Raw genomic sequence first — 20,361 nt, 5'->3', positions numbered from 1 at the left:
TTAATTAAAGCATTGAAACTTTTACACAATGTATGCATGAATGTTTTAATATCAAAATGATATTTATTATTGAGGGAAAATATACTGTTATTACTGTCATGGGAGATGATTCAGTCAGCGGTGACGCATCGCTGCCCTGTAATTAATAACTGAACTTATGCGTACTATTACTATGTTTAACGTTATTTAAGGTAATTAAACTATATATTATTCGAATGCTGACATAAAATACTACAGTCAATTATTATTTATTAAGATTATGGTCTTATTTGTATATATAGAGATCATTGTACAAGCACCTTTAGGTGGTACCACACTTATCACATATTATACTTACTTATTGCTTTCCGTTTTGAAGCCAGTATAATAAGTTAATAAGAAAATAAATAAATTTTGGACAACATCACATAACTCTGATCCCAATGAAAGTAGCTAAAGCACTTGTGTTATGGAATATGCACAGTTGACGATTAGGAAATGTACATATAGTTCCAATTATTATGGATGATGCTGACCACTTACCATTAGGTGACTCATGTGCCAGTCTGCCTACATATTGCAAATAGAGAATATAAATATCTGATAATATAATTGCGACAAATATTAACGATGTATCTGTTACATGTGATATGAAATAAAAGGGCCAAATATTGCGCCCTATGTGACCCCCACATACGTTCGCCAACAAATTACGCATTAGTCATTGCACTGAATCATATAATCGAAGGTCGATCGTGTTTCAAGTTCGTTTTGCGTGTTACTTTTATTAGTTTACTAATTGTTACTTTTTATTTCCTCTTATCGTGATCATCATAACATATTATTAAGATAAGTTTTCTCAGTAGCCAAATTAAAATCTCTTATTTTACGAATGCCTTTAAAAAAAGTTTATTTAATGTCGTAATGAATATGTTCAATGGTTTAAGCAGAACATTAATATCATAATCGACAATTTTTTTCCTTTATTTGCATATCGCGTAATCGTTCACTGTGTCTGATATGATTTTGCACTTTTTATTATCTCCATCTATCGTATAATCTAACATACAGTTGCACAATTCCTAATACGTTTATTGAATTATGAAGTAGCGGCTTCGCACTTAATAAAGGATGTCATCATTTTATTTTTACAGCCAACTAATTGATTACCTTTTTGCAGCAAACAATTATTTTTGTTACATGTTTTGGAAAAAATGTTGAGAGCTTGGCTTATATACAAGATAAAAGTATAATCTATAGCGAAGAATGACATAGCTTAGTACAAATGTTTTTTTTTTCAGAATTTTTAATATATTCCGCAGATTATCCCCTACATACAAACAAAATAAACTTTAATAATTTATAATATTATTATATACACATTAACATGATTCAAAATCTAGATTAACAGAAATTGTCTAGACGATCATACCAAATCATGGTAATATTCCCTCGAATCCATTAGATATTTATTGTCCATGTAGAGTCAGTGTTAAACTCATAATTTCTGTCATTTTAATATGCATAGATAGAGACGTCGTCTAGATTGATCATTTTTATCAAAAATATTTTTACATTCATAACTCACAATATCTTTGAATGAAATAATGTATAATCTCCTTAATATTACAACGTACAAACTCTTGCATTGTGAACTTATTTAAGCATTATTTACTTTGTGTTATAACAGATAATTAATGTTTTAATAGATAACATCTTCCAAATTAATAAAAGGGGTTTGGTGAAAATTTATTATATCAAATACGTACTTGTAAATAACCAATTTTTTTTTGTGATGGTTGTCGATTGAGGGTAAGATCCAGACACTTAAAAATTATTATCAATTTTAATGATTGTACCAACTCTCTGCTACGAAATACAAGATAAATCTAAGAAGAAATATTCACAAATTTAAATTATTCTGTAATTCTGCCCCTATAGTTCTAGTATTAAAGATCTTAGGTATAAATTGATGTATGGGGGCTCAGACAAGGTGCAATATTTGGTCCATTTTTATTTTTATATCGTATAAGGCAGATATATCAATATTACGAGTACATTGACATTGATTTTAAATTAATATTTTGTTTTGTGTGAAGTTCAGAAACGATTAGTTACTTAATTCATTAAAAAGGGCATAGGCAAACATAACGCGAATGTTCAACGAAGGTGAAACTACGCAGATACCTGGACGCTAATTCTACTAAGAAAGAGTCACTTTATCGCATTCGAATCGAAACGATTTCGTTTAGCTGTTTTCCAATTCTACTAACACAACGATCCACTTCCTGCTGTAGTTGTATCAAAATATAATCGGGATTATATCGTAAACGATATAAATAAGTACTGGCCTTCAGTTATGATTGAACTGACGTTTAATTTTGTGAGTAATCGATGTCGAAGTTATATTATAATCGATATCGGAATAGAATCGATACGTCCAATCCGTTATATGTTGTTAGATTTGTCTTTATAAATATCCCGAGATAAGAACGTGTGTACCTGTATTTTGAAGTCAACATACTTTCCTCGTTATAAATGGTATGACATCACTCCTTTCAAAGATAAGCTCGACAAGATAAGGCTCGCGATCAATAATGCCTTGACATTCGTGTTATTTTAGCTCGGTGTAAGAATCGTATTACGGAATGTTTTTTTTTTTTTAATACGCAAATGACGCGATTAACGGATACGATAAATATTTGATTATAATCTGTGATAAACAAGCTATGTTTACATTTTTATACAGAAATAATTGTAATGTAAATATGAGCTGAAAATGAACGTTTTTGTTTCAATTTAAATTGATTGAACATATTCAAGCGTCGTTTAGGAATATGAAACGCTTACGAAATATCTTAAAAGTCTAAAACAAATCTTTACAAGATGATTTTTTAACGTTATTACTGTTATTCAATATTCAGACAATCGTTTTAATATCTGACAGACTGATTTGAAAATGTAACTGATGTGTATTTTGTCGTATCTGTATTTTTATTGTATCTGGAATACTGTCGTGTTTGTGTAAGAGTATATACATACCCATACGTACCCGAGCCATATTTTGAAAATCAAAATATAAGCTTATTTATCAACTATGTTAAGTAAAGCTACCGCCGGTTCGGAATGTAGATTTTACCGAGAAGAATTGCCAAGAAACTCAGTAGTTACTCTTTTTTAATATTTAAAAATACAGTTATGCCAGTTAAATACAGTAATGTCAGTTAAATACAATAATGTACGTATGTAATATATCCTTCGTGGACGTCAACGAGTATTAATTGAGAAAAATTTCATGTATCGTTGCGTATACAATAAAGTAAACAGCTGTGAGAATGTTCCTTAAGTTTATTTAGATCAGAGTGACGTAATGCTTTGAAATACAACAACAATACGAAGTATTTTCAAAGCGAGTTAACGTAAAATTATTGTATTAAACTAGTAGAACTTTGTCCTCCGACTTCAGTAAAGTCACGGCATAACGTGCGCTGGCAACAACAACAGCAGCCTGTAAATTTCCCACTGCTGGGCTCAGGCCTCTTTAAAAGCATAAATTATGTAATGTATATAATTGTGTAATCGTAAGTTTTTTCCCGGTCGTGTCGGCTCATACTGTCTCATCCATCAAATCATGAGAATGATGCAATTTACATTACATTTATGTGCACATAATTCACACGTTAAGAGAAATATCATACTTTGTAACAATTTATATTGGCTTCATTTTGCTGGAGATGTCGCCTCCTCTCCCTTTGAGGAGAAGGCTTGGAACATATTTCACCACGATGTTCCAAAGCGGATATGTGGAATACACATGTGACAGAGTTTCGTTGAAATTAGACACATGCAGGTTTCCTCACGATGTCTTCCTTCACCGCCGAGCACGAGATTATTTATGAGCACAAATTAAGCACATGAATATTCAGTGGTGCTTGCTTGTCTTTGAACTCGCAATCATCGGTTAAGATATATGCGTTCCAACCACTAGGCCATCTCGGTTCAAAATGCTATATTTGCCTTGAGCAGATATTAAATTAGTAAAGTGAAAGGTAGTCATAACAAAAAGGGCTATATAAGGGTTAATTGTTATTATTTTACAGTCCAATCATTTTGAGTGCAATGAATGATACGTGGATTGCACATTTATTTATTTAGATTATTATATCTATATATTTGACGGCCTCAGTGGTCGAGTATTGTTTACATGGGTACGTCACTCCGAAGTCCCGAATTCGATGGCCGAGTCGATGGAGAAAAAGTTCATTGGATTTCTTTGTTGTCTTGCGTCTGTGGTACTGTCGTTACTTCTGATTTTCCATAACATAAACGCTTTAGCTACTTACATTGGGAACAGAGTAATGTAATATGTGATGTTGTTCGATATTTATTTATATCGTATATGACATTGTATCTAGTCCTGATGACTTGATTGTGATCGTTCAAAGTCCAAAGGCATTCAACAATTAATTTATTAAGACAGTTACACTGGTTCACTTTTCCTTCAAATCGGAACGCAGCAATATGAAGTATTGCTTAGCAATAGGAAATATGATAAGTGGGTGATACACCAGCGTTAGCACGAAGCCCTACCACCGAGTAAAAATATTTGGTTTCAGTGTCATAAAACAGTTTAGTTTGTTTACATAGTATTAAACAAAGTCGCTTATCCTATGTATGCTTACAAGTATGCTTAGATCTCGAGTGTTTCGAGAAGATGGTTTTTGTATATAATACATAGACAATATACCTAGTAGCGAAACACTAATAGTTTTAGAAGTTTCAAATGTGGTGTCGTAATTGGACATTCTGTAGTATATTTAGTGTCAGCATTACACCCTTACGTGTAGCCGGGGCAGGTCGCTAGTTATTAACAAATTGAAAACTTAAACTGAAACTATTCGTTAATTAAGTACTCATTAAGTAATAATAATTATTGTGTTATAAACAAGTTCTCGAGACAAAAATATGTAGATATCCAGGTAATGACTCCTCGTAGATTAGGAAACGGTATTCGGTATGTTGATATTGTAAAACGTGATAAGATAAAAACTGATTCAAATAGAAGAGTTCGGTCATGCTATTGGTTTTACCAATAGCGATAGGATTCCCTCAATATCTATTGACTAAATTGGTGAACTCCAATTTAGCGACTGTGATATTATTCTGTTAATTTACAATTGTTAACAGTTTTGTATCAATTTTTTATTATAGTGCTATTTTTGTTTATTTATTTTATGGAGAAGTGGTCACCTTCGCCCATACTCTCATATCCTCGATTACTTACGATACTCACTGCAACATGTATTCTAAACACTGATCCTCTATCTCTTTTTCGCTACTGTTGCCATCTTCTTCTCTCCAAGCCTAATTATATAAACAATGTTATCTACATTATAGGCTCTGTATATGTTGTTACGTGTCAACGTAGCACTTAGCATTAATTAAACAGTGCTCTGTCTTATTCTTTCTAATATCAAACATACGGTGGCAGAAAGAGAAGAAGAATGTTTCAGCTCACACCCGCTAAACTACGTTTATAATGCCGTGACCTTGACCTTGTCAGGTTGAGGGTATGGGAGTGTTGTAGTGGTTTACATTCCATAACGTAACCACAAAATATATTTCTTATTCACATCATATTTAATGCTAGGTTTGCGTCAAAGTGGCTCCATATTTTTTTGTAAACAATGCGATACTACTAACGCTCCACCTATCGTTAATAAATGGTACTATACCAGAATTGTTACGCAAGTGCCGACAACTATACAAAGTTTCAACTCGATCGTATGATGTCTTACAAACGCACACAACACATAATATTTTAATAAGTTATATTTAAACACATTATATGAATGCAGTCTGATGAATACGATCGTAATGTTTGATTTTCAAATGTCAAAACCAATTAATTTGTGATGGTGTTAATCATTAATTCAGTTCAATTCGCTATTAAGCATTAATCATCGAATCGATTAATTTTTTATCGAATGATTAATCGATATATTCTCGTTTATCTTCTCCAAATGATCATTTTCATCTGTAACTATAATTGAGAAGTCTGTTGACAAAACTTTGTCCTAATTTAAAAGTCCTAAATAATTAAATTGAATTTCTAATTTTCATGTCGGAAATGAAAAACTAAATTATAATGAATAACTAAATAGTTTGTATAACAAATTGTGTTTGCATATTGTTTATATAGGTTATATATTAGTGGAAGGATATGATCACAGTGTAAAAAATGCAGTATGTTTTACCCATCGCAATCTCATTGTAAACGTCCTTTGATTTGAGTTTATTAACCTCAAACGTTGCTGTCATTCGAATGGAATTTACGTAACCAGAGCACACGTGCGGGAAATAAATCAATATATTGATACGTGAAGAGAAAACTCGTAACACTTTTTGAGCATTATTATGCACATGGGGGATTCTTGGATTTAGCTCTCTTTATACGAAGTGCAGAACGTTTATAATTATATATAGTAGTAATTGAACGTGGATTTGCTGGTGACTTTAGTGTTGATCGTCAGATAGGAAAGCTTATGTTCTTAATCGAAGTGCAAGTGAATTCGGTTATGTGGTTTTGCCGTATAATAACAATAGATTAACAAATAGAGTTACTTTTATATCACAATGAACTAGCGATAATCAGAGCCATATTTCACGTCCATACAGCCAAGGTGTGGTATACACATTGCCATAGCTAACATAAAAATCTATAAAATTAATTGACATTTAGTATTTCGTATCAGCTATGGTTTCTTTTTTAATCTCGATTTTTTTTAATTTATTTTATAGTATGTATAGGTTATTGTTATGGAGTTTTGTGACTCGGAAATGTAAACTATTTCATTTGAAAACAATTATATATACGTCTTTTATGTCGTCTCATGTTTATAAGCAATTAATAAAGGTATATTTTTGACTTATGGGCGATATCTATTAATAACTAAATATACACACTACTTTGTTAAAAAAAATAAAAGCGTTGAACTATAATTTATTTTGAACAAGTTTCTGAACGCAACCGTAAACGTCAAACATGGCCGCCCGATGAACTGTCATTTAATTGAATTTTAAGGATTTAATATTGAAAAAAAAAAACTTTAACAATCTCTACGATAGTATTCAATGGGTAGGTTTGTCATAGACCAGTACGAAAATATTAATAAAGATGGTTTGTTCAAAAGTTATGTTTTCATGAATGAAATAACGAATGTATTCATCTGGCTTTGAAATGTAAAATATGATGAGAGAGATCCAATCGATAGTAAAACGTGAAACGCCAAGGGTCATTACGCATTGCCGTTTGGAAGCGAGCCAATAGTTTCGCCATGCATCTGAGTCAGGTTGGGTCGCCTCGCGCCTCGCGCTCTGCGAACGATGTTCACATTCGTCGAAACGTTCAAGCATTCATCGAATACTATGGCAATTGTTAATTTATTGTGTAATTTATGTGTCAGGCAAGAGTAGTCCTTTCTTGTAGTTCAAGTTTGCTTCATTCCAAATTTCATACTACCCATTTATAATATTAATATATTTTATTGTCTGTTTTTAATATTTAAATAAACGATTTTTACTGTGTTCATGGAAACATAAACATCATTTTTTTACAATTTTGGTCTGTCTGTCCCGGCTTATCTCTGAAACGGCTGGACCGATTTTGACTAAATTTTGACTGGCACTTTGCTTATGTAAGAAAGAGTAGCTTGGGCTTTTTGTAAAATTACATTTCCAAAGTGCTTTTTTTGTGATTTATGTGATGAAGAGATAGAGGTTATATACATATATGTGTATGTACACGGTTTTGCAGTGTAGTTTCTGTTGCATGATTAGTAAATCTCCCTCGACCGTGTATGAATGAATGAATTAAATATGTAACTAAAAGAAAAATAGGAACCTTCTAACTCAAAAATCTGTCGTTACGCTTAGTACGAGCGTATTTGTCCAAAGAAACCTTTGGTTTAGATTATATGTAACTGTAGGTAGAGGACAGTATTTAATCGATGTATTTACACCTAAAGACATTCCAGTAACTATATCATGCATAAACTACGTGATATGTGTATACAAATACTGATAAACATTAGATAAATAATACACTAGAAACAAATCTAAACTAATAAATAAATACGAAAGTAACTCTTCTCTGTTACGCTTAGCTAAATCATTGAACTAAGTTTGATGAAATTTGCTACGAACTTTAACCCTACAGAAAGCTATAGCTACTATTCTTATACCTAACACTAGACCACTATTCCATAACACGCGAACAAAATCGCGGGCGATTATTTGTACTTAAGTACTAGTTCTTGCAAGAAATAAGTATCAGAATTCTTGTATGTATACCTATTACCTAACACTTGATGTTTTGTCTACTAAGCACTAGCGCGCACTATGCAATAATAGCACATATGCAAGAAATAGTACTTAACTACAAGAAATCGATCGAGACTTCTATCGCTCTTTAAGGGGTTACTGCTAGCGCGTACTGGTCACTTTTGTCACGGTGACTGTATCGCTCTTGTCAAGTCCGTGAATATGTACAGTGCAAACACAAATGTCACGTCGTAATGTGCCACACCTCCATATATATTCATGGAGACGACAAGAGTGACGAAACAGTCACCGTGACAAAAAGTGACCAGTACGCGCTAGCAGTAACCCCTTAAAGAGCGATAGAAGTCTCGATCGATTTCTTGTAGTTAAGTACTAGTTCTTGCAAGAATACAGTATCAGGATTCAGCGATCGGAATGAATACTTTATCTGTGATTACGATTGTATTTGACAGTTGGCCTGGTTTAAACAAAGCGAGCTGAATTAATGTTATGACTTCTCGGAGGACGATCTCTCTCTATCTAGGTCTTTAAAACAAGTCTATCAATCCTGTTTTCTTTTACGCGACGATGAACTCATTACTTATATGTTTTCAAATAGATATAACATTTACCTATGTATATGTATATAAATATATGATGTGCACAAATACGGACATGCTTCTATTTATTTACATATCATGCGATCTATATAAGGAAGACTTCTTATTATGTTGGTTGAACATTAATATTAATTAATTTTAAACGTATATATTAATACAACTTTTCTTTGGTGGTTCCGTATCGATAGTTATGGATAATATTTATTTAGCCCTTCGTGGTTGAGTAGTATGTACACCGGTTTTCGTGGGTACGCAATTCCGAGGTCCCAGGTTCGATTTCTGCTGAGTCGATGTAGCAAAAGTTTATTAGTCTTCTATGTTGTCTTGGGTCTCGTTTCTTCTCATTTTCCATAACACAACTACTTTAGCTACTTACATTGGGATCAGAGTAATGTATGTGATGTTTTCCAATATTTATTTATTTATTTAAATGCAATCTTACGCTTAGCCACGCAAATAAACACAAACATTTAAGATTCGAGTATGCAGGTAGATCAGGTGAAGAATATATCAATAGGTTTCGAAGTCGATTAGAGTAACCACAAAAACAAAATTGATATTTCAGAAGTAGGTAATAAAGTAGCTATTCCAATGTTCCCAGCTTATTCGTGAACAAGAAATTCGATTCGATGCTACAGAAAACATCGATTAAACATACGGTGACTTAAATTCAACAGACGGAACATTCTATATAAAATATTAATAATACTTATTACTAATAGACAGTCTCAATAGCGCGTTATCAATTGTCAACAGATTCTACGACGAATGCAAAAGGAGGTACAACATCAAACTATGGAAAACTTTCACGGACTGCTTCAACTGTTTACCGGTTGCAGCGATAGGTGAGTACCAACTATTACATATTATATTATTATTATTATATATTCATTCGAGTTAATACACGAGGCATATCTTTAGGTCTAGGACAATTGTAAAGTAAAAAAAGTGAAGTAACATGTGATAAGGCCTCCTCTTCCATTAAGGATAGGTTTTGGAACATATTCCAATGCGGGTTGGTGGAATGCACATGTGGCAGAATTTCGATGAATTATGCACATGCAGGTTTCTTCGCGATATTTTCCTTCACCAAAGTACGAGATGAATTATAAACACAAATTGAGCACATGTATATAGTGGTGCTTGCCTGGATTTGAACTCGCAATCATGGGTTAAGATGCACGTGTTCTAACCACTGGGCCATCTCAGCTCTTATGACAATTGAAACGCTTCATATTCGGATATTCCTGAAGTAGTTAAGTCATAATAAAAAAAAATGTTTGATCCGACTCAACGTAAGTCAAAACAACCAAATATAGAATGGTACGTATAATTTCATTACATAGTATAAAACAAAGTCGCTAACCGTCTGTCCCTATGTGTGTTGAGTTTTATATTAACACAATGGATTTTGATGCATTCTTTTAATAGTGATTCGATAGGAAGGTTTTTGTATATAATACGTAGACAATATATTAAAGAAACAAGAAAAAATCTGCAGTATATTTAGTATCAGCATTGCACCCGTGCGAAGCCGGGGCGGATCGCTAGTTTAAACATAAATAATACGACTATATCGACTTTGTTAGGATAGAGTTATTCTTTATTGTTTGTAATAAATGAGTTAAACTTAACCTAGCCTATGTATATTGGCGCATTCGTATAATTTGCTTTACAAGAAACAGAGTAAGATACTGATAGATTAAGATTGTTTTTCAAGAAATTTTATCTAAAATTGTTTTTAAAAATAAATTAAGTATGAATTTTGGGACAGTTATGAATACAATCTAATATATATTTTTGTATATCTATTTCACAAACGAAAAACAAAGCTAGGTATCCAATTGAATTCTTATCGGCCTTCGGTATGTGTCACAGAGGATAAGATGACAAGAAAAATGATCAATCTTTGTGTTCGCTCCGACTTCCTTGTTGTTTCGTAAATTAAAATAGCACTCGAGTGACGTCACGAACAATAATATTTGATAATAATACTTATGATGTCACAGTGAAATTTTCTTGTATTTATTGTGGGTTCATATACATACAGTAACTCAAATAAACTGTTAGTTGAGGGTGACGGTCGATTCATATGTAAGAGGCAGGATTCAAAATAATACTGGTGATGTCATAAAAGTGAAATTTTCTTATATTTATTATGGATCATCATATACATACAGTAACTCAAGATAATAAAAAAATGTTACTGATTGTGATGATTAGGGCTATGTGTATAAAAGGAAGGACTTCTTAGGGTTGAAGTACCTATCCAGTTTAATTAGTTTCAGTGACTTGAAGACGACTAACTTAAGACGTGAAAGTGTTATAGAGCGATAGATAGCCGTACCACACCACTGGGCCCATGGGACTCTGACCCGTCGGGTCAAAATACACTGGCACGGTAGCTGTGTATTTTGTGTGTCTAACGTTGAGGACATGACCGGGGATCGGGGTATGCCTCGAGGCTCGTACCCCACTTGACCTAGACTAAGCAGAAAGTACTATCACATAGACGTATCATACACATGTCTTATCGTAATGAAAACTCAAATTTAATGCAAAGCGTTCGAGTAAACATAACAACAAGGACGTTTAATTACATTTATAAGAGATCAATGCGATTTTATACGCGAACATAGTCTAATAATGCTTCATGATCGTATTTAAATGTTATATAAGCCATGAGCAGATAATGGGACTATAGACAGAACTCAACATTCAGACAACAAATAATGCTATACATCTTCAAGTAACATAGTGAAGCGTATAAGTATGGAGGTTTTCTATATTATTCATAGTAATTTTCCAATATGGTGCTTCTCTTATACATATCGGTTGGACCTTGTAACAAAAATATGCGTCGTTAGACGGTGGATAGTAATGTCGTTAACAGTTGATAAGCTCTAGGACCTGTGACTGCCATGGTGGCAGAGGATTTCGGAATAATTAATAAATCTTTGTTATCATCTCGCAAGATAATTCACTATATAAACTTCATAAACTCACCCTCGTTATGCGTGCGTGACACTTTATGGAGATTGAACGGGTTCTCATTCTGTGATCCTCACGAAGATAGTCTGAATTGACAGCTGTTTTCGTTTACATCAGCTTTTGCGTATTCTTACAGTAAGAGGTGGGTAGGTAGGATTCCTTGATTCTAGCCATACTAGCCTTGAAAAATCATCGTTACTCTCTGGAGCGTCACAGAATAGCATTTTACATGCTTTTATACAAGGCAACAGTGATCTTTCACATCAACTGAGTAGAGTAGTCATTAATTCATGAGTTCTTCTATAATCTAATTGAAGCAATAAAATCTCAATTCACTAGCTTGGCAAATTTACGTGAATTTTTCAATACCGCGTAATGCACAATGTACTGCAGTACATTAAACAATTTAGAATGCCGGTCGGTGACCCGTCTAGTTACTGCAAAGAATTCGCGGTAAACATAGGGTTGTAACTTTTATCTTCATAAAAAATATATTATAGGTTACTTTATCATAAATTATTGTTATCATAATTATGATGATATTGGGAGCGGAGATTATCCAATGAATCTAGTCTTTTTACGATATTGACTCCTATTTCCTAGGGCACATTTGTTTAGCAAGGAATGGTCAATTTTTGATGAAGTGCCAACATCTAGGGCTGATAGTAACCATTCCTCAGCCCGTCTAAATGTATTAAAAAAAAAAAACAATTAAAATGTCATCATAAATACGTCATCGTTAATGGAGCTTAGCTAATGAGTCTTGCCTGTTGATCTTATTAAAGACTTATTTTTTAATAAGTCAAGGCCTAAGGGCTATAATTCTATTAGCCTTAAATCAAGCGTTGTGTTTTGTTTATAATGATAAATAATAATTGCAAAGTCCAATAATATCTAGATAGTTTGTGTTGCACAGTAAACGGTTTCTGCCAACTAAGGAATCTCTGGAAACCAGACCTTTCGTGACTTTCCAGTTAACTTGATTGTTTTATTATATATATATTTTCTTGTTGATTCCTTCGAAAGTTAATACTGTATAATTTTTATATTCAAATAAATGTTATTAATGTTTAAAAAGTCTATTTGAAGCTCCCGAAACTTGTATCTTCCTTCCTTCATACACCCTTCTACATTGTTGAAAGTAATACTTTTTAACATATATCGAATTTAAAGGAAACCTTTCAAGGGGCAGCCCTATCCATTTTATCGAAAGAAAAGCCACGAATAGTGCCTCATGCAGCGAAGTAATTTCTGCAATAATTCATATTTTTTTAACAGTAGGAAGAAACTTTGATGTTTTAAAAATGTTATTATGAATACGGGTTATTTATAGTTTGTTTTTGTTGATGCTCTCTCGTATCTGATCAAGTGGTTTATGATTATTGATTCCTCAAGGGAATTCGATTTTATACGTATTCGTTTTTCAGACCTGCGTGATTATTTAAAGTATTTCAGAAATATTTACGTTGAATCTGTGGTACTGGATAAAAAAATGGTCTGTAGAGCGGTGACTTTGGATACCATTATCTTAATTCTCTTATTATTTTATTGAAGCATCATCTATATTAATATTATAAATGTGAAATTAACGTCTATCTATCTGTCTGTCGCTCTTACACGATCGACCGCTAACCCGAATTAGATGAAATTGATTTGATGAAGTAGCTGATACTACGGTGTTTTTAGGAATAGAATTTAAAAAATCTTAGAGCTAGAGACTCTCTTCGGGATGTTTTTAACAGAGTAGGAATACTTACTGTTGCGTCGCAATATATTTACAACAATATCATGTATATTCACAGTAACATTGATCACTTTGATAAAATCAGTGATAATCATTGTATATGCACTAGAAGTAAGGATAAACTTATAACGCCAAGTTTCCGACTCCGCAAAGTCAATGGATCCTTCTTGGGGCAAGGTATCCGTTTCTATAATAAAATTCCGCAGAAATTTTTAACTTTGCCGTTTAGTAAATTCAAATCGTTTGTTAAAAATACATTGGTAGAAAAAGCATACTATTCGATACAAGATTTTGTAGATGATAAAAAAGCGTGGAGTTAATACCTGTTGACTTCCAAGCAGGATACATTAATTGAAATAATTGTATTTAATTAACATGACGCTGTATTTTTTAAATGTTAAAAAAGAGTAACTACTGAGTTTCTTGCCGGTTCTTCTCGGTAGAATCTACTTTCCGAACCGGTGGTAGCTTCACTTAATTGTAAAATGACGATTCAAAAGTGCTTATAAAAGCCTACTTGAATAAAGTTTATTTTGATTTTTTTGATTGATGACGAATTGGTATGAAGCAAACTTGAACTCCAACAAAAGACACTTAGCATGTTTTTTGCGAAGCTTCGGGCGACTACTAGCAATAAATAAATATTATTTTATATAAGTATTAATATAGAAATATGAGACGCGATTGTTTCATCAGTAATTTGTTCTAATATATGAGTAATTGTATGCTCAACTTGCCTGAATTAAATACGTAAGTTTACGATTACCATGCCAAAACTTTTTTTTTCTTCTAAAAAAGTACTCAGTAGGTAAAAGTTTGTCCTGCAGAAAAAGAATATCGTTCCGCAAACGAGAACTTAATGTCATTCTTATTTATGTTCAATTTTTTGTCTCGTGAAGTTTAAGTTGTGAAAAGTTTTAGATAATTTACTTCCAAACCGTCGTAGGTTAGAAGAATTTCTTTTATAAAGTTATTTCCATGATTATTGCTAAATGTTTTTTGTAGAAATCTTCATTGTTTTCTATTCTAAAATGTTTCAACTTTTTTCAATTCGCCACTAGGACTTTTTTATTTCAAGTCTTAAGAACGTGTATGTATATTTGACATTCCACGGATTAAACAATTTGAGTCACCCTGACAGCCAGGAGAAACATGTATCCAATTCAATATTGTAAGACATGAAATGGCGATCAAAGAGAATCATAATTAAATGTACAATTTAACAAATATTGTTATTCCAGAAGACTCATCTTTTGTATTAGGTTGACTAAGATTGCATCATAATTTTGTAAATTAACGGTGACATCATATCTTTAAAGCTATCAGTTTGTTATTTGACCAATAATTAGTATGGCGAGCATTGTTCATATCACTCGATAAAATCTACAAGCATTTGTGTTATCTAAAGTAGCATTTAACCGACGTATATGTATATCCACACATGAAAGTTCCCTTAAATTAATATTCGTTTTTTTGCTGTCGTTACTTAGTCGTCTCACGCACACTAGCACATCTCATAAGCACGAGTGATCACTCATACAGATGCACCCACGATAATAATAAGTATGTATGACTTGAGTTACCGGACACGCTAAGATTGAGTAATACATACACAGAGTATTAAGACTAATATGAGATATGCGACTAATTGTCACTTAGCAACCCATTAGCATTGCGGTGAATGACCATTTAATATTCATAAACATATATAATTGCACCGTAATGCATTCTTGATGTGCTTACACAGTAAGCTAGAGTACTAAGCACCTTAAACTCTTATAAATGAGCTAAATATGTCGTACTTAGTGCGCTTCACTTGTTTATTAGATCGAGGTCAATACTTCAACTAGTTTATTTGTTATCAACCAACCTGTGTTGTGGTGAATCTGAAACGATACAAATGTTCAGTCAGGCGTAAGCAATCGAATTATTTTTATCCGAGCATTAATAAATCCTTAAAATAAGGAGTGATAGTCCACTGGTTAGAATACATGCATCTTAACCGATGATTGCAGGGTACAAACCCAGGCAAACAGCATTGAATATACATGTGCTTAATTTGTGTTTATAATTTGTCTCGTTTTCGGCGGTGAAGGAAAACATCGTGAAGGAACCTGCATGTGTCAAATTTCATAGAAACTCTGGCACATTTGTATTCCACCAATCCGCATGGTGGAATTTGTTTCAAATCTTCTCCTCAAAGGGAGAGGAGGAGGCCTTAGCCCAGCAGTGGCAAATTTACAGGCTGTTGTTGTTGTAATAAATCCTTAGAGCATGATTCGTATGCCGTAAACTTTTTTCATTAATCTTGTAATTCAATCCCAAAATTTATATGTTAATATCAAGGTTACGTCGTTTGGGTCGAAGCTGGGTGTTTTATAACGGGGCGTGTTCGCGACAGTTCAAGGGCGCTACGGTTTACGATCACTCGTTTCCTCGTAATTCTTACAATTTAACCTCTACGCTGATTACAAAGTCGACATTTAGGCCCTATTCCGTAAATGACTTTCACTGTTAAATCGTAATTGTCGTTATCTTATTACTAGTTGGTCTACTTTGAATCTTGGCGTTTATACAAACATTTTTCCCCCTCTAAAATTATTTATTTTGTTAAATTGTAACTATATAATAAATTACAATCAAGAATCCTTTTTAATTGCCTTGAAATTTACGACTGGAGCTCTCCAATATAAGACCAGAACCGATTTATTTTTTATATGTACCTATCACTTCCTTAGTAATAACTGGGACAAATATCAGCTTGTGCTATTAATATTTAAGATTTACAGCTGTATAATTGATTCTAACTCTTTCTATGTTTGGTTTTATTATATTTTAGAACCAAAATAAACTTCCCATATATTATTTTCTATATAATATAAAAATAGTTTATTGTACAGTCAGAGTACCTAAAGAGAAAATCTGCGTCAGTTTTCAAATTCATTCCTTTATCAAGTCTTAGACCCCTTGTACCTTTTGAATGTAAACATCAAATCATTGCGACACAACATTTTTTTCTCAATCGGTAAAGCAAATTATCGCTCATACTGAGCACACGAAAATAGATCTTAAGGTGACGAACCTTTTATTTTCCCCCACTGTACATAATATGACCAAATCATATGGTGAATTTCATTAAAATCGATTCAGTGGATTAACAGACAGAGTTTGTTTTTTCATTTATAATATTAGTACAGCTGTAAATCTAATATCAAATTTATCAAACGACTCTTTATTATATCGTATTTATAAACGAAAGCAGATGTTATTTTAACATACTCACATTTCATAACTATAGTACCGCTACTTACGTCTGTATTCCAAGACGATTACAACAATCGTTTCACTCGATAAAGGGTTTTATTGCAATGCAAATAAAGATTGTGATTGCGTGTACGCAAATGGAGTCGCCAGATGCCGCAAATGTTTAGCAGTTCAAGGTTCTCGGATGCCGTCGATTGACGTTCTATTTCCGGCCGACACGTGCTTTTTTTACCTGGCTTTGAGAGAATTCACGAGGCTGAACACGTATAGTTATGAAAGCGTAGTTATTTATATGAGCTGTGTAAGAACGAATTGAATCGAAACAAATGAACGCCGACATTCTTTCTATACACATATGTGGTTGATTAAATATTATTAATTCGAAAATTTGGTGCCATTTTTTAGCTATGAGTAGCTGTGACGCGTTTCAATTTAACAAAAAAATATATTATTGTAGCCTACGTTAGTCCCTATTATATTAGTTATCTGTCAGTGAAAGTCCCGTCAAAATCGGTCCAGCCGTTCCTGAGATTAGCCGGAACAAACAGACAGACAGACAGTACACAGACAGACAGACAGTACACAGAAAGACAGACAGACACAGTACCGTGTATAAATACATATGCATTGAGTAAAAAAGGTCTATTTAATACTACAAACAGACACTCCAATTTTATTATACGTATAGATTAGTTCTAAACGTTATAGAATTGTATGATGCGCTTACGTTGTGTTCGTAAATATGAATACCCAAAAATCTTTTAGGCGGTTCTTACGTCATTAATGGATTAACACGGAGTGGCTCTATTGATCAACCAGAACTATTACTACCGAGCAATGTAATGTATGTACGAGTAAATGCTTCAAATATTTAATCTATTCTCATTGTAGTGGATCACAATTGTCAAAGTTTTGTTGATTTTCGATAAATCTACCACCGGTTCGCTATGAAAAGGAAACAAATCTATAGTACTGATTAATGTATCGAACGCAGTTGTATTTAATTTGATATTTATTTATTTCTTCATTAGCGTAATAGACGATTATTTTTCACTTTATTAATTGCGATAGTCTTGTACTTTCTTTTATATTTTAACCAATCGTTTTGGAATCTGATTTATAATTATTTGGTATTTATGAAATTTATTATGCACTAACGATTAGTATATATAAATAAATAAACGTATCGGGTTAGCAAAGATGTCGCGTACATGAGATTCTAAATGAAATTCGATTAAATAAATATGAAGACCAATGAACCAAATGTCATGATCATATAAGCAGTAAATGATCAACAGACCGACAAATTTGAACACCTCCGTGGTCGAGTGGTGTGTACGCCGGTTTTCATGAATACGGCTGAGTCGATGTAGATTATTAGTTGTATATGTTGGCTTGGGTCTGAGTGTTTGTGGTACAGTCGTTACTTCTGATTTTCTATTACACAAGTGCTTTAGCTACTAACATTGGGATCAGAGTGATGTATGTGATGTTGTCTCATATTTATTATTATTTAAACTTACTTTCGCATATATAATATTATATAAAATTTTGTAAAATATGCTATCGACCTGTTAACTGACTGTGAATAATCCCCACAACGAATTGGTTGTTTACAGATGGCCTAATTGAGACAGCTGTTGCCTTTGATATTAATAAGTCCGCCATGTTTCGTAAATAGAATTTTCCCCTGTACGCTACATGTTACTGATTTAATTGAATCTTGTACTATAAACGATATTAGATATTGGTAAACGGTATATCGAAGGTCGTGAAGGACAAAACGAAGCATACGATTAATTATTAGTCTTGTATAAATATTGATTTGGTTATAAACGAAACTTTAAACAGATTACTTATTGGTTTTATGCCATTTGTGATACTCTTTCTTGCAATCTCTAACTTAATTTGACAAGAATAGTATGTTTGACGGATAAATTAGTCTTAAATATAACAAAACTAGAGGCAATATTGGGCTTTGCTTGAAAAGGTTTAGTTAATATAAAATATCTCTACTAATATTTTGAAATGGTTAAATTTGTTTGTATGTAGAGGATTAATAAAATTTATTAAAACAAGTCGAGTTCTGTAGGGTTATATAAATGCTATTCATATCATATCTTTATTAATAAACAGCAGGCGTGCGAAGCCGGGGTGATAGCTAGTTGTCTCATATAATCATTATTGTGTTGATGTTACGTTTTATAATTAATACACAAAAGTTTATTGGTGAGGGTTTCATAAATAACTTATGAAATGTCCAATCCATCAAAGACAAAATGAATTTGTTTAATCATAAAATAAAATTTACATTTCGGGTTTATTTGAAGTACACGCACTTTTCACATACAGACATGGCTCAGTATAATTAAATATCTCCAGGTGGATGAAGATAAAATATTATATGTACGCTTCCTTAATTGAATTTCTTCATTTAATGTCGCTCGTATGCCTCATTCTCTGTTCAGCATATTTGAGCTTGTTGGTGTAACATTTTTTATTGGTTACTTTAAGAATTAATTACATTTTAGACATGAGAGAAAGTATGAGGGAAATTAAAACTCAGGCCAAGAAATTAAAGCAGATAAAAAATTTTAATTGACGTTCTAAGGTTTTTTATTTATTAAGAGAAACTCCTTGCGTCCTATGATTAGTTAAAAAATTACTATCTACATTATTGAGATATCTTTAAATGACGAGTTAAAAGTGAGTTTCCATAAGGTATATTCTATTTACCGTTTTCAAGTTTATGTATATTATTTTAATGTACCGTATGAGCTTGGGTCCAACGTACAAGAGTAATAATGCTACGTTTAAACTGTTACCTTTACGCTATTACTTAAGTAGGTCACACATTACTGAATCCCTTTCAAGGAAGGAGTACCTGAGGCGCAGGTGGGTTTAAGGGTTCCGTTTATTGGATTAGACTTTGTCTAAGCCATACCAAGAGCATTCGCACACAACGCTATAATTAATTAATCGCCTACACATATTCGAATAAACCTATGGAGCTAAATAATTGCTTCGCACACGAACTGTTTATCTATCTAGCGTTTAGAGTAACTAAGGTTTAAAAGCTTCAGAGGAATGAGAGGAATGGAGAGGTGACGGTTTTATAACAAGAATTTTGTAATTGTACATTTTTTGATAACATTTATTTTATATTGAAGCTAACACATATTGGTTTAAATTTTTTTGTGATTGTATGTTGAAATCTAAGTTAAGTAAAGCAATAGCAGTAATAATAGTCAATATTACGCTGCTGACACCCTTTTTGAGGAAAAGATTTGAATCTTGAAACAAAAATTTAGCAAATGTGAATTCAGTGATCCGCGTAATACATAACCTCGTTATAAAATTAGCAAAAGTATTCCCATTCAGATAAAGTTGGTTGTAGTAAGAGTTTTTCAATTCCTTTTCCTTGCAGTACAATGCGTCGCC

At 32.7% G+C, this 20,361-nt stretch overlaps 1 protein-coding gene across 1 annotated transcript in view; it reads left to right on the top strand.

Annotated features, from left to right (window-relative positions):
- The window catches only part of LOC124532771 (serine/threonine-protein phosphatase alpha-2 isoform), a 41,728-nt gene that overhangs the window by 3,379 nt on the left and 17,988 nt on the right, over positions 1-20,361 (top strand). The window contains exon 4 of the mRNA XM_047107837.1: positions 9,678-9,766. Within this exon, the coding sequence (XP_046963793.1) occupies positions 9,678-9,766 (89 nt within the window). The remainder of the gene's footprint in view (positions 1-9,677; positions 9,767-20,361) is intronic.

This window comes from Vanessa cardui, chromosome 10 (assembly GCF_905220365.1).
Source record: "Vanessa cardui chromosome 10, ilVanCard2.1, whole genome shotgun sequence".
In the NCBI taxonomy this organism is placed as follows: domain Eukaryota; kingdom Metazoa; phylum Arthropoda; class Insecta; order Lepidoptera; family Nymphalidae; genus Vanessa; species Vanessa cardui.
This window is presented reverse-complemented; position numbering and strand designations above follow the sequence as displayed.